Consider the following 15,863-nt stretch of genomic DNA (forward strand, 5'->3'; position numbering starts at 1 on the left):
AGCAATTATAGAGATTTATATTTGTCAGATGCACTTTTATCACCACCAATAAATCATAAATCATGAAAGTGGCAGAACGTTTGATGTTCTTGATAATCTTCTTAAGAGCCTACATACGCAAAGTGCTGACTATAAATCACTTAAGTTTTATATTATGTCAAAATAAATCACAAGAACAGAAGAATCACATGAAACACAAAACGAAGGCTCCAAACACAAACTCCACAAATTCAGTTTTGGTGCAGATTAATTTTATTTCAGCAGCATCAGAGACATGTTAGCCAATGACAGAAGAGGATCATAGACACTAACCAATGAACAACAGAGCTGTACTAGCCAATCACAACCCTGCACCAGGATGCACAGGTGTGATGCAGGTAACCAGGAGATGCAGAGCAGCAGACACCAGCCTGGTGTGACAGGGACTGTGTTCTTATTGGTCAGTTTTTAACCAATCAGAGCAAAGTCAATCAACCAATCACAGCAAAGATAACAGATCCTGACTAATAGTTCTGCATTCAAGTCACATGGAAAACAATTTCTCAACATTTCCCCAAAAACGATTAGTCTTTACATTCTGTCAATCATCCTTTTCCACAGGTCAGAGGTCAGACTCCTGAGTGTCAGTTTATTACATACACCAGGTCGCAGAGCATTTATGAATATTTCTGTCGTAGATTTTATGCATCTGAGGAGGGTTTCTCTAAGCTGAGCATCATTGTTTGTATTTTCCACGTGACACAAATGCAGCATTAATGCAGAGTGATGCTTTTAAGAGCCAACAGACAAAACGAAAAGTCAAATTTGATGACAAACGAATAAAAACACATCAAACTCAGCAGTGGAGACTTTTTTGTGTTGAAGTGCTGAGCTGAGCGAAGCCCCATGTTGTCTGGCTTTATTTAAAGTGCATTTTCACACTGAGATACTTTACAAGCTTACGAGTCAGTGTTAATAATAATAATAATAATAATAATAATTACAGCAGGTACTGTACAGTTTGACATAAATAAGAGTTAGTGCAGCAGCCAGCTAAAACACTCAGCTCTCCAGTTATTGCACAGAAAATTTAATCCAGCAAAACCAGCAGGTGACAGGAAATGGCAGGATGTCTGTCAGCATAAAACTCCTGTCCTTCAAGTTTTCAAAATAAGAGTATTTCCCCAGACAGCGCACGCACAGAGAGTACAGTACTTTCACTGCAGGATGGTTGAACAGTGGAATCTGAGTACATTATTCTGATTATTCTAAGTTGTGGAGATACAACAAGATATTGAATATTTAAATACATATAAATACAGTGACTGAAATATTATTGACAACAAAGCAGTTCATGGTGGAAATTCTGACCTAAAACCTCCAGTAGTGTCTCAAGCTTTTATTTAGGTGGATCACAGCTTTAATTCTGACCCCCCATATCCAATTATTATTAAGATGCTCTCAATAACACTCAATACATTTCCTGCAAAGATGTTTCAAATTAAAAGCCTTTCCATGGTTCCAGGCTGGCTCTTAATGTGCTAAATGCTTCTGTTTAGGTTGGTTGAGTTAGAACAGCGTTAAGTTACTGTCACTGCTGAGACTCAACACTTCCTGTACAGGTGTTTCACATTAAAAGCCTGCTGGCAGGAACATCTTCAGGAAGTGGTTCATTGATCCAAAAGCATCAGTTTGGGATTAAGTCAATGAAACAGACTTTCTGATAAATAGAGAAATTTATGACTTGTGTCTAAAGATCATTGAAATAAATTGATCATGTGACCCACGTACCTGTCACATGTTTTAATGTCCGTATTTGGGTGAGCCTCACCTGGGGATTATTTACATCCTGGCACTAATTTATGATCCTACGATATTTTATCGTTTTGACTCGAAACTGACACGTGTCAAAGGTCAGTCCAGTGTTTTCAACAAAACAGACGTACATTCAGAAACGACCATTTTTGAAGATTAAAAGTTAAAACATAAAAAAAAAAGACAATTCATACATGAAAAACTCTCCACCCCAGAGTCCAGAGACCAGCTGCCCCATAAGACAGAGAACCAGCTGAGGGTTCCAGCAGCGAGAACTAAAACCTCCGACCTTCCTGCTACAGGGAACAGACCTGAGGTTTAGGAATAACTGGGCTGTCTGGTGACTTTCTCTGATGTTTGGGACATTTTGGGGGAGCAGCAGCAGCAGGTGGCGATCAGGAGACTGGCAGGTGAAAAGGGGGCCTGGACTGATAAAGCCTGAACATACGACTCAAACGCTTTTAGTTAAAGTAACTGAAGAAATAAGGTTTTAACTGCAACAACGACCCACTGCGAGGAAATCTACATTTCCAAGACATAATGAAACTTTGCTCATGAAAACGAGCTGAATTCGAGCATATGGGGATTTTCTCCAAAGCCTAAAGTGCGTCAGGGCCGAGACTCACGTCTTTAACCAGCTGTAGCAGCAGCAGCATAAAGACACGTGAAGGCCAGAGCGCAGCCTCGAGACGAATCTGACAAAACGCCTTTTTGTGCCTTTGACCTTGATTCATTTTCATTTGAAATTAAAATTCCTCTTGTACTTTTGCTTCTGATCCTTCTTTGACTCCGGCTTTTACTGGAAGTTCATTTTTCCTGAGTTGAATCTGAAGCATGTGAACGCGCCCCGCTGGGTTTGGTGTCACCTGCATGAGTTAAGGCAGCGCGTCCCGCTGGAGGCCTCAGATCACATCTGAAGAAGAAGTAGTGCTCCACTTAAAGAGCACCGTGACACAGCATAAAGTTAACATACCATAAAAGTTGTTGGAATAAAACTCCTCATATTGTAATTCGTTACCGCGGGGATTAAAACAGCAGCAGAATGTTTTATGACTTGAGAAACGTCCCGTCTCTGAAGAAACGTGTCAGATAGAGGAGATATGGTAGCGTGTGGGTGTTATTAAAATCTGGTTTGGGAGCGGAGTGCGGTGAAAATATTCATCTGATCACACTTCACGTCAGGCGACAGCTGCATCTCAGCAACAACTAGAGGAAAATCTGCTTTTTAAGTCTAATGAGCAGTGAAATCCAGGAGCTCTGTCATTTTCCAGCCACAGCATCTTTGATTAGAAAATAATGGGACTGCAAACAATCGGTAGTTATCAGCTGCTGCACAATAAAGCCCGACTGATAACTGGACTTCTGAGTTCAAAAGATTATTTACAGGCTAATATTATTTTCTGATGTTAAACACGAAATAAACCAACATTTGTCCGATGGGTTTCATCTGAACAGACGTGGTGTTTTCAGTGCTAAGCTGAAGCTTCTCTGTGGTGATGCTGCACCTGCACACTCCTATAATACACAAAAACAGCTCGGCCATTAATTCGACGAGTTTCTAGTTTTTGTTGACACATTTAATTATGTTTCATTGGCTCCTGTTGTTTGGACAGGGGAGGATTTTAATTGGACGCTGGGAGGCAGATTAACTGTCGTTTCCCTCCATAAACGAATCCCTGTTTAAGATGAGGTGACCTTCAGGTTTAAGCGCTCTACCTGTCTGTCCTGGCTGTTCTGGGCTGAGAAGATTCAGTAAATCCAGTGTGACCTCACCCCAAAATCCTCCTCATTACCAGCTGAGGGTCAACTGCGGACTAAACCGCTTTCCTGGCAGAGTCAGTCGTGGTGTTTTACCCTGAGGATGAGGACGTCTCAGGCCTCGAAGGAAAGGAAGGAGGAAGAGAGGAAGAAAGAAGGAAGTTAAAGAAATTAGCAAAAGTAAACAAGGACCAATGACAAATGAGACGTTCGTCCAATCACGTGCAAGAAGAGAGAACTGTCAATCATCTGCCGCACAGCCAATTATTTTCATTATCAATTATTTTACGTTCTCGCTATTTGACAGATTATTGTCGTTTACGTCTATAAATAGTTGGAAAGGAAGAAAAAAAGAACGTCACAACTTTCAAAGGTCAAGTTGGTTTTTCCAAATGTCAGTCCAAGTTTTTAAATGATTAAATAAAATCACTAAATCAGAAAAACGGCCAGTGACTAATCGACTGTTGCTGCTGCTCGTCATTTATTCCTGGACGTTCGGGCTGATGCTTTGTTTCCAATTAGCAGCCTGGGTGGTTTCTGACTCAACCTGCTCTGATTGTCTGCAGACAAACCGCCCTCAGCTGCAGGAAACGTAGAGTCGCTCTGGTTGCATATACAGTTTTTCTGTCTCCGCTCCTGCTCAAGGGCACATGGGCCAGTGTCAAAGTGTTTTTTGGGGGTCGTACTTCTTGCATATACTGTTACAAATGTCGGAGCAGGCAGCGCTGGAAGGAAGAGCGTCGACCTCCTGACGCATAACCGCTGATAGAAATGAGATTCTGATTGGTCAGAGTAAATGTCAGACATGACGTTAATGTGTCCTCACCGTCTGAAACGTGACGGACGAGTCTTAAAGTTTGAGATTTGAGTGAAACTCTCCTCCTCTGCTGAGCGTGGATGTGAAAATGAATCTCTGAGATATTTCAGTATGCGTCAAACAAACGTAATGAAAATAATGAAACAGTTTGATGTAAAGATCAAATGTCTGGTCTGAGCCAAAGTCCAGAACCCAAAGATCTTCAGTTTCTACTCTGAAGCAGGACACAAGCCGTGGCCTGTTCATGTCTGACAGCTCTTTTTAATCCAAGACCCGTATCGATTCACTGATCGTCAAAGGAGAAATGCAGCACTGTGGAGGAATAAAGCAGCAGACAACAGAAGAAGAAAGACTATAACTACTCGAACACAGTATGTGAGCAGAGGTACTTCATTATTTTCAGCACTCTGTTTGAGGCACACTGACACGTTCACCCTTTCTGTCAGTGTGTGGTAAAACCTCTTCAGACTACAACAGCAGCTTCGGCTGGTTATCGACTTCTCGGGGGCTCTGCAGCTTCAAGGTTTTCACACTGGAAAAGTCAAATGCAACAACGAAGAAGTTGGACCTAAAACCTTCTGTCAGCTCTTAGTGGATTTAAGGAGGAATCGAAAAGACGACAAAGGACATTGACTGAGAGCGGACACAGAGCTTAGCTCCTGACAGAGGAAAAATAAAGTTGGACTTTCTGACCTTGGAGACGTGTTGCAGAGCAGCAGGCGTGAGCCAGCACAGGTGACGGATGGATGGATGGATTCAGTGTTTGGGCTGAAGGTCGCGGTGCAAGTCTTTGTGTTCGGGCGGCTGCCAGAGACAGTTTCAGCGAAGTGAAGGACGAAGGGAGAACAGGAAGTCTGATGAGTTTCTGTACAGTCGGATATTTCCAGTCCCACAGGAAGAGTCGGACGTCTGTTGCTAAAGGAATCTATAAGTTTCCACTTTTGTCCGCACTTCAGTTTTTTGTCTTTTCTCATAGAAATAAATAAATACTCTACTTTCTGTACCATCACATGACCAGTTGAACTTTTTGGTAACACTTTATTTTACTGGCAACAGCAGAGAAACTTCTGAGAAGTGAAAGCTAAACTGTTTATGAATAAAAATCTATTTGTCTAATTGTGTCTACATGTAGACAAATGCTACACACACACACACACACACACACACACACACACGTCTTTAATTAAACATTTGACTGTTTGACGGAGTGTAAACAAAAACCAAAACAGTTTCTGCATGTAGAACCTGTTTCATAGAACCTGTGTCCTCCCTGAGGGAAGAGGGAAGTTTGAAAAGACTTTTCTTGTTGTCGCTGAATTTACGGCTGTTCCCATAAAATAAAGTGTTACCGGGTTTTCAAAGCTTTATCATCACGGTGCTCCAAATATTAACAATAAATAAGTTAACTGCATATATTTCAGCCTCATTTACTGCGTAAACTATTCATTACAGAGTCTGCGATGGAGGCTGAGTTTAGCTTCAGTCATTACTGAAATGGAGGAACGTGGCCAGAATAAGCTGGTGGGGTTTTTATCGCTGCGCATTAAGAAGCTGATTTTAGAGGCTGGCAGCTCTTTCAGTGGCTCTTTGGCTTGGGGAGGCGAGAGGAGCCCGAGGGGAAGGCCAGACTTTTGAGCTTGACTCCAGAAGTGCCGTTCCTCTCCGGCTCGCTAGTCGTCTTCAGCGCGGAAGCAGAGCCAGAGCTGGCGGCCAGTCTGGAGGTCTGAGACAGGAAGAGGCGAAGCTTGGAGGGCTGCGGAGGCTGCAGGGATCGGCTGTTGGTCCTTCTTCTCTCCTTTGTCTGGTCTTTCTCCTCTTCCTCCACCTTCCTCTGTCTCTTCCCATCGTCCTCTCCTCCCTGGGTTGTGGCATCGGGACCAGGACAGCAGGGGGGTCTGGCAGCAGGGATCTCGGAATGGGTGGAGAAGGGGTTAGCTGGGGCCTGGGGTGGCGTTGGGATCTGGTCTGTCAGTGGCTCCTGGTGTTTGGGGCTGGAGGAGTGAAGTATCTGTGGCTGGAGAACAGAGAAACAATTAGTGTCCCCTGGAGTGTTTAATGTCAGGTGGATCTATGTGATGGAGGTCTACAGAACAACCGCAGAACATGTGACCTGCTTTTCTCCTACTGCTTCTGCATTTAGCAAAGTTCATTCCTGAAACTACGACATGTGAGAAACCAGAAAGGCTCCTAACTGGACCTTTGTGTTGACACAGGATGTGTGAATCAGGGTTAAACCACACGGCCAAACCTCAGATGCAGGTTTGCTGTACCTGCAGCACAGAGAGAGGGAGGGCCGAGTTGTTTGCTTCTCCCTTGTTTGTTTGTTTGGATGTGGTGACCGAGCCAAAACCACACGCCTGCTGTTAAAACGAAACCTCTGGAAAAGCAACTTTGGCTGCATTTAACTGGATTTCCATCTAAATGATTTGCCATTGGATAAGTGACAGCCAGTCCCCAGCTGGTTTCCAGTCACTGATAGGGGGACCCATTAAAACTTCAACAACAGTATTCACTCATTCATTGAATCTGTAATAAACAGGTTCATTATTTGTCTCCTTGATTTGTGTTTTACATGACAGACACAGCCTGGTCCACATCCTGATGCTCTCAGCCTCTTCAAATATAACAAAGACGCTGAGGAAAAAAATCTCCTTTGGTCAATAATTTATCACTTGGATGTGAGGAAGAAAAAAAAAAAACAAGGTGTTTGAGGATCTTTCTCTCAGACATCATCTTCATTGTGAAGGAAAACTCTGTATTTGCATTGTTGATGTGTGAGTTTTTACAGCAGCACAATGTAAGCGGATTCCAGCTGTGATGACTTTCATGCTTTAAATTCGATGAGAAACTCTGAGGCAACACTGATCCAAACGCTGAAACGCTGCTGGATCCAGAGATAAAGCTGCTCCTCACGTCGGGAAAACGTCTCAACCTGACGTGTTTGTTTTTATGTCTCTGCTGCTGTGAAGGTTTTTCTGACCGCTGGACATTTTCTGTTTGTGTTTATCCATGACAGCTTCCACTGTAACAATCAGCTCTGTTGTGATGTAACTCACAAACAGACAAGAAGAAGCTGCAGAACCAGGTTTGGATGAAAATGTTAGACTTCAGTCGCCAACAGCGAAGAGCCAGAATCAATATTCTGCAACAACAATATGCACAAAAACCCCAAAATAACACAGTAACTCAAAAGCCCAGCCCCTCATCAGGTCTGAGGCTTCAAACAGCAGCAGCCTGACTCCAGTGTAACACACAGTGTCGTCTCTGTGGCTCAGGGCTGGTGTGTACGTCTTTATTTTCAGCTTTGCTGAGCCATGAGAAGCAGAAACAAACCAGACGCACGAGAGCGAAGACTGTGCGTTAGTGAATTAGAGTCCGAAATAAAACAGCAGGTTTGTTATTAGTTTGCCAGGATCAATAAACTGTGACTGCGGCACATGATGGATTCCACGGCTCTGCTTTTCTGCTTCCTGTCTGATTCCTGGTGTAAACCTGATCATCAGGATTACAGTGGGAACAGCAGACTGACTGATGCTGCTCTTCCATCCCTGAGAGCAGCTTTAACACCTCACGTTCTGCAAAGTAGGTTTCTGTCCTCAGAGTCCTACGGTCTGCAGCGAACCTGTTACCATCCTCAACATAAAACCTGTCTGAGCGTCGTGAAGACACAGACCTGCGGTAAATACGAGACGACTTCACAATTAGTCGATCCGGACTCGCGGATTCATCACTGCTGCTGCTCGACTTCACAGCAGATTAATGTTGGAGTTACCTTCAGCTGCCATCCTCAGGCAACACACACGGCTGTAAGAGCAGGAATGAAAACGGTTTGTTCAACATCCAGCAGTAAAAAACAGAAGTTCAGTGCCGTCGGTGTTTAGTACAGTCTGTTCTTATTGATCTGTTAGAGAAGCTCAGTCTGCTGCTGCTCTTTGTTGTGCACAGTGTGTGTTAGAGGCCGCTCACAGTCCTGTAACACTAAACACAAAAACACCACTGCCAGTCACAAACTGGTTCAGAACAAGGTCCAGACTTCCTCCCACTGCAGAGACAATACCCTGAAATCTGCAGAACAACAGGGAAGATCCTCCTCCAGCTCTGCTGCTGTAACAAACGTGTCCTGCCACCAAAAACAAAACGCCACCCACCGAACAACAACCTGCAGCATTTACACTGATCCTGCTTTTATAGGCAGGCGCCTTCATTTGTTCCTTTGGGGTCAATGACACAGACATGAGAGCAGAACATTAACCCTGTGAGTGACACTCACCTCAATTTAGAGCTTGAGAGACTAAACAGGCATGAACCTAAACAGTTGACTTGTCTGGCTCCAACTGTCCCGTCACTGTGTAGGAAAACCCAAATAAAGACCCAGGGCTCAGCTCAAATGAAACTATCAGAAGCTGATGATGCCGTTTCATGGCGTATTGCAGTTGTTAGGTAACACACGCACGCACGCACACGCACACACACACACACAATAACAGGAGACATTCAGTGTTTGGATCTGCACAAAGCAAATATAGAGACTAGGTCTGGGTTTAGTCTCTGGGTCTGGTTTTACATTCTGAATCAGGGGCATGAAAACAATGGGAGGTTCTGTGCAGAACAAAAAACTCTAATCACTCACAGGAAGGGAACATTTGTTGGTCAACACTGAAATCTGGTGGCGGAGGACGGTACTGCAGCCGGTCTGTCTGCCCCCCTGCTTCCTGCAGGGACATTTCTTTATGTCCAAGTCCACCGCTCATAAATAATGCATGACAGGACGGAGGGATTAGAGAGAGGCAGGGAAGGGCAGCGAGAGCAGGAAGCCAGAAAGACATGAAAGAAGTGGGAAAGTGACGATGTGATGCAGAGAAAGGACAGAAAAAGAGATAAACAGATTGGTAGAGCGAGCACAGAGGAGAGAGATTAACAGAGAGAGAGAACTGAAACTGTGTCCTCCACCACATTCAGCTCCTCTCAGGGAGCGTTCACCTTGTGTTGGATGGAGGAATCACTCGACTGCCAAATTTTTTCACTGTTCTGCTTCCCTGACAACGACTTACAGGACGTCCCTACAGTAACACACACACACACACACACACACACACACACACACACACACACACACACACACACACACACACACACACACACACACACACACACACACACACACACACACACACACACACACACACACACCTCTGATGTACAAAGTGCTGATCCACCCAAACCAACCCCCCTCCCTCCTCTCTGCTGTCCTCTCATTGGTCCCCGGAGTCTCGTTAGATGAATAACATTGCTTCACGCTGCATCGTTAATTAGCTGCATTATTAAAATCATGACAATAATGAACAGACATGAGCTCGCAGGGCCCTGGTGGAGCTCTAAGTATTAAAACACATCCCTAACCACCCAGAATCCTCCTCACTGGACTGTCAGGTCTGTGTTCACCCTAAAAACAAATGCAACTAGAACATAAAGAGCTTTCAGAAGACAAGAGCTGCTCCCCATAAAAAGGAGGTAAAACCTCACTGGTGCTGACACGTTGAACCTCAGATTCCTTCAGACTTTTCCAGGGCTGTGATGTTAAATTTGCTTCTTTGTGTGTGTCACGCTTTAAAAATGAAAAAAGGCCTTTAGTTTCTTGTTATCTCTAACAGGAAACACTTCTTCAGGTGCCTTCACATGGATCCAAAAAAAGGCCTGACATCAAACCCACTGAGGTCTGGATGTTAACCGGTAACCGGACCTCCCAGTATCCTGCTCAGACAGGACACCACTTCCCCGAGCAGCTTCCCGGCGTCACGTGGAGGAGATGAAGTGCGCCCTGAGTGATCTCATCTCCAGTGGTTTGACTGTTTCAAGTGACTGAACAGGCTGGAGTGAAGTGCACCTCATCTAATGCAGCATTTAACAGCCATTTAGAAAGATAATTTTAGCTCGGCGCTGCCTCCCAACGAGCCTCTGGACTTCACCGGGCTCATTTCACTGTGAAGGAGAAGGTGTGACCCGTCCCCCACAGAGCAATGAATCATGGGTAAAACAGTCCGGACGGGTGGTCTGGTGTGGCCACGTTACTTAAACATTTCATCTCTTACAATATTATTACATTTGTGCCATCAGCTGGAGCTTTACTCTGATTTGTTCATACATTATTATAATAATCTGACTACAAGGTCCATTTAGCAGCTGTTCTGGAGCTGTCCATTGTGTCACATGTTCTGCCTCAGTTGTACTGATGAATTACTGCTGTGGAAATGGACTTTGTACTGAACTGACTTGTGTTAGAGCTGAACAAAGTCAAAGACGTTTTCAGGTCGTACTTTTAAAACACTGCCCTCTAGTGGCCAGAAATCAACTCATGCACCTTTAAGGTTTGGCCTGTTTCACATACTTTGGCCAACAGAGTTTCTTGATGGGTTGGACAGGGAAAGGAGGGAAGCGAGGGAAAGGAGGAAACAGACAAACGGGTGTTGGAGGAGGACGACACAGGTGAGGAAGATAAAAAGGTGTTACTGTACCACGCTGTGTCACTGAAGTAAAGCACTAGTTTCTCCACTCCTGGGCGAAGGCAGGGAGGACAGGCAGAAAGAGGACAGTCAGAGGAGAAAACACAAACGTCTCTCACAGATTTCTCAACTGTTTCAGACAGAGACGGAATTTCTCAGCCAACGTCCGTCTGCCCTCGGAGAGAGACTAGACAGCGGGGCTGAATAATTCGGGCCGAAGAGGAAACACAGGATGGAAAACAGGAGGGAAGGCCTGAAGTGAAAGTTGAGCAGAAAACTGAGGAACTAATCTAGAGTCAAAAAGATTTGAGGAGAAGTTTGAGGTGGAAGTAAGCTAACGAAGAGGTTAAGAACTCCACAGTAAAGCTAAGCTAGGCTGAAGTGAACCGAAGTGACAAGTAGATGACATTCATGTCTGAACGCGGCTGCGCCTCAGGTTTGCTCTGGAGCTGCTCCCTTAATGTACATTCCCATGAATAAGTGAAAATAACCTTCAATGTCACACGGAAACTTTTAATTTGGAGTTCGGATTCAGAGCAGTTGTGACTCATTTAAGTGTAATTCTGAGTATAATATTCAAGTCACTTCACGCTGTAGAGCAGCCACATCTCCATTAAAAACATCTCCTCTGACCCTTCACCTGCCTCCTCTGAATGCTGGAGTTTCACTCTCCTTAAATACCTTAGAGACACTCTGTGACCCTTTGGTGTTTTGTTTTTTAAATGCAGACTTTAGTATAACTGGAACCTTGGACTCATTCAATGAAATTCATTAAAAACACTTTTCTGTGCAGGAGCAGTCAGTGCACAAATCTACTTCCTGTTCCAGGGAACGGACCTGCAGTTTATTTTACTGAAACCTGCAGAAACAGTTATTTAAACCAAATTAGATAAAAACACCAAACTTTACCGCTCACTCGCTTTGACAGGCAGTTCATGGCAGAGATTCTTATTAGAAGGAATTTTGTTTTACTGTAAATATTTTCTAAAAATCAACAAAACTACTGCAGGTTACTGCTGCAGAGACACGTGGACTCACTTTTTCTAGCCAGGTGGGAGGGGATGCTGGGCTTTGGCTTCCCCCTGAAAGGCCTGGAGCGCTGATACTGCCAGGGTGGAGAGAGAAAAGGAACAGGAGGAAAAGCCTGAGGAGAGGCAGAGAGAAACAGGTAGAGGGGGGGGGCAGGTTCGTAACATCGAGAGAGAAAAGACGGAGACGACCGAGACAGAGACAGACGGAAAACACCAACTGGGGGGGACAGTTTGTAAAGAAAGCATCTCCCATTCAAAACAAAAGAGAATTATAGAATCATTTACAGCACCAGACTATGAAAGACTACATTACCCAGAAACCCTTTCAGGTGTCACTAAAACGTCTGAAGGCTCACACAACAGGAAGCAAGCAAACTTTTATAAAGACTTAAGTTTATAGAGAGAAGACAGAAACAGGGAGGATGAAGAGACTTCAATCCTGCTGAGACCAAGTGCTGCTCAACAACAAGGCTTGATCGCCTTCATTACTGAAACGCAGCTTCTCTTTATTTGAACTGTCCCGTTTCAGGACTTTTCTGTTTATCATGACTTGACATATATGTTCAGTGTGTGTGTGTGTGTGTGTGTGTGTGTGTGTGCTCACGGCGTGCTCTCTCCAGGGCGTCTGCGAGGCCACGCTCTCTCTCTCCGTCTCAGTCGTCTGCGTCTGTCGGTCCATCCTTGTCGTCTCCTGGCAACAACACCTGGTGGTTGCCATGGGAGCAGTCTACACACACACACACACAATTCAATAATATTGTATTATTATATATCTTAGGTAATGAATGGTAATACACTCACAGATAACCTATATCAATATATCAATACATATCAATATCAGCTGTGCTCGTCATATCAGTGAGGTCAGCGATAAAGACAGAACAACTCTGACCAGCTGCAGTGTGAGCTGTGCGATGGTCCGGTCCCTGCTCCTTAGCTCCTCTCTGAGCTGCTGCACCTCCTGCAGGAGAGCCTGCACCTGAACACACACACACACACTCTTAAACATGCTGAGCTGTTTTAAATAAAGTGCAAACACGCTGACCTGTTTTAAATAAAGTTTAAACATGCTGACCTGCATGTCGGAGCCCTGGGACGAGTCATTTTCCTCAGGACTCACGGTGTCTGTGGTCAGAGTGTCGTCGTCCACATCCTCCTCCTGCACAAACACACGGAGCTTGGAAATGAACAACATGGACCGTGTTCTGCTTGTTGTCGCTGTGCTCAAAGAGGCATTCATGGGCACAGTAACGTTTTTCATTTGTGAATATTTTACACAGCTCTAAAGAAAGATTCATGAAACTGTCCTCCGTCACGCTGAGGTGGCAAATCGTCTAACGATGGTGCAAATTAGGAGAAAAACTGTGTGAGTTTAAAATGTTTCATTAGGATCCAACACACTGCACTTATCCCACAGCTCCACCAGTCCAACTCCTAAACCACAGACAACAAGAAGAGGACATGAACCGAGGAAAATAACACACGGGGTGTGTTCTTTAATGGACTGGCTGTTCTTTAATGGACTGGCTGTTCTTTAATGGACTGGCTGTTCTTTAATGGACTGGCTGTTCTTTAATGGACTGGCTGTTTGGGACACATGAACAAGGACTGAACCCCCTCAGAGAAATGAGGTGGACTAACTAATAAAAGCTCAGAGGTGGAATAACTAATGAGAGTTGGCTTCATATTCACAGAAAAATGACAAAGGTGAGAAAAGAAGCTAAATGTGACCTGGTTAAAGGCTTAAACATCAAACACACTGTAGCTGGTTAGTGTGATAAAAGCTGCAGAACCACAAACCTCTGGATACTGATTTTCACTGCACAATGAAAATTCTGCATATTGTTATACATCGATAGGAACACGGTGTTCCTATAAAGAACACCGAACACCATGTTCTTATAGGAACACCGTGTTCCTATAAAGAACACCGAACACCATGTTCTTATAGGAACACCATGCGCTATGGAAGTCTCACCTGCAGCAGCAACCTCTGCAGGTGCTCCAGCTGAGATCTGACTGCAGAACAGTCTTCAGCCAGTTCCTCCACATCCAGACCCAAAGCAGGGGTACCAGGAGACAGACTGGCAGACCTGAGGGGGTGAAGGACACAGACAGACACAGACAGACAGACACAGACAGACAGACACAGACAGACAGACACAGACAGACAGACACAGACAGACAGACACAGACAGACAGACACAGACAGACAGACACAGACAGACACAGACAGACACAGACAAAGTCTCCTGGTAAAAGTCTCAAATCGCTGGTGTATGTGAGTTTAAACATCTTAAACATGTTTCTGTGTGTTGACACAGGCCAGTGACTAAACTGGGGGCTCTCACTGGGTGTTAGTATATAACGGAGATGTTTCACCTGGGAGGACGCAGGTCCAGAACGAGGTCACCGTCTCTGGTCGCGTCGGTCCTCTGATTCCCAGGATCCTCAGTGAGCTGGTAACACTGGAAGTCACTGAGGGAGCAACAGAAACAGTCTGATCATTAGCTGCCAGTGCAAACTCAGTCACATGACATTTATTTCAACCCTCTGTTCTTCTGCGTTGACCCAAAACGTCCTGCAGTCGGCGCTGTGCCTCCCCCTCTTACTACACGTCACAGAGTCAAAGACGCCACATCAACAGACGCAGGAACGGGACAAGTGAACACAGCAGCTCAGAGCTCCTGCTCATCTGTTGAGATCTCTGACAGACACAACATGCACTGTGCACATGCATGGTCCCACCAGTAAAACACCTACTTAGTAACACTAAGACCTGTACTCCAGTTCTCAAGCTCCCAGTAAAGAGAAATAAACCACTAACCTTTCCCCCTTAAAGCCTTAAGGCTGAGCGCTTAGTAAACACTGATGCAATTAGAAAAACCTGCTCTTCTTACCGACTGTTTCACTTCCCTCTTGCCAAATCAACTGATTATACTAATATGATCATGTATAAGGTTTACATACAGTTGACTCTAGTGTGAAGAGCTTACAGTGTCTAATATTGGTGAGTTTGTTGGATGGATTGTGACAAAAGGCAGAAAAAGCACCTTTCATTGTCATTGTGGACGTCCTGCATTCCCCAGCACAGCTGCCTCTTCCTCCACTGAGCCATGTGGGACAGCCCCTCTCCATCTGCAGGGTTCAGACCAGCAGCACGAGGACACGGGTTTTATTTAAAGCACCGAAACGCTAACGAAGCACAGAGCTAGACCACGAAGTGAGCGCTACGTCTACAAGCTAGATAAAGACATCTGTGCAGGAAATTTGGTTTTATGACAGGAGAAGGACTCAGGTTTAAATCAGGCCAGTTTCAGCTTCTGGTTCAGTTTTGGATGAGTTCAGTAACATGGGTTTATGTTTTTTGGGGGAAACTGTCCCAAAAAATGTCCCTTAAGACCTGGGTCAAACTCGTCACCTTCATGTGAGTATCTAACGTTACCGCTGTGCAGTGACGTGTCCTCTGCAAGGTCTGCATCCAGCATGAGGTCGTCGTCATCCAGATCACAAGAGTCCAGGTTGTTCAAGATGTCCTGAAAGACACAGGCACTCAATGAGTTGATAAAACACCAGACTTCACTATTAGCTAACTGGAACAAAACATTTCAACCATTTCAACCGGTTCAGACTGTTTAGAGACACTTTGAGTTGATTGTAAAATGGTTTTTATGCAAACAATCTGAAACTATTTGAGTTTTTCTGTCTGGTCGGCCTGTTGGGGAACATGAAGGTCAGAGCTCGTCCTGAAACGTGTATTTTCGAGGAGAAGACAGAAACACAGTAAATCTGATTTCCAGGTTCCAGCACACACTGTGAGCACAAAACAAAATCCTTGAACAGACACACAGACCCAAGGGAATGAAAATCCAAACTAAATGATGTTTTTCTTCTGCAAAATAGCAGGTACAGTATGAAGGACATCAGCTTCTACCAGACCCTGATGAAAGACCTTCTCGTTGT

The 15,863-nt window shown here is 44.6% G+C and overlaps 1 protein-coding gene across 8 annotated transcripts in view; it reads right to left on the reverse strand.

Annotated features, from left to right (window-relative positions):
* Positions 1–245: 245 nt before the first annotated feature.
* Positions 246–15,863, reverse strand: part of ccser2b (coiled-coil serine-rich protein 2b) — a 33,651-nt gene continuing 18,033 nt past the window's right edge. For 6 of the 8 annotated variants that reach the window (XM_026315134.1, XM_026315128.1, XM_026315132.1 and 3 more), the window contains exons 7-14: positions 15,346–15,436; positions 14,954–15,038; positions 14,283–14,378; positions 13,879–13,993; positions 12,976–13,059; positions 12,793–12,879; positions 12,505–12,627; positions 246–6,383 (exon numbers count right to left, since the gene is read on the reverse strand). In XM_026315134.1, the coding sequence (XP_026170919.1) occupies positions 5,946–6,383; positions 12,505–12,627; positions 12,793–12,879; positions 12,976–13,059; positions 13,879–13,993; positions 14,283–14,378; positions 14,954–15,038; positions 15,346–15,436 (1,119 nt within the window). In that variant the 3' untranslated portion in view covers positions 246–5,945. Of the gene's footprint in view, positions 6,384–9,624; positions 10,922–11,907; positions 12,014–12,504; positions 12,628–12,792; positions 12,880–12,975; positions 13,060–13,878; positions 13,994–14,282; positions 14,379–14,953; positions 15,039–15,345; positions 15,437–15,863 lie in introns of those variants that run through there. The other 2 variants (XM_026315136.1, XM_026315135.1) reach the window with 2 other exon arrangements.

This window comes from Mastacembelus armatus, chromosome 19, assembly GCF_900324485.2.
Source record: "Mastacembelus armatus chromosome 19, fMasArm1.2, whole genome shotgun sequence".
Lineage (NCBI taxonomy): Eukaryota > Metazoa > Chordata > Actinopteri > Synbranchiformes > Mastacembelidae > Mastacembelus > Mastacembelus armatus.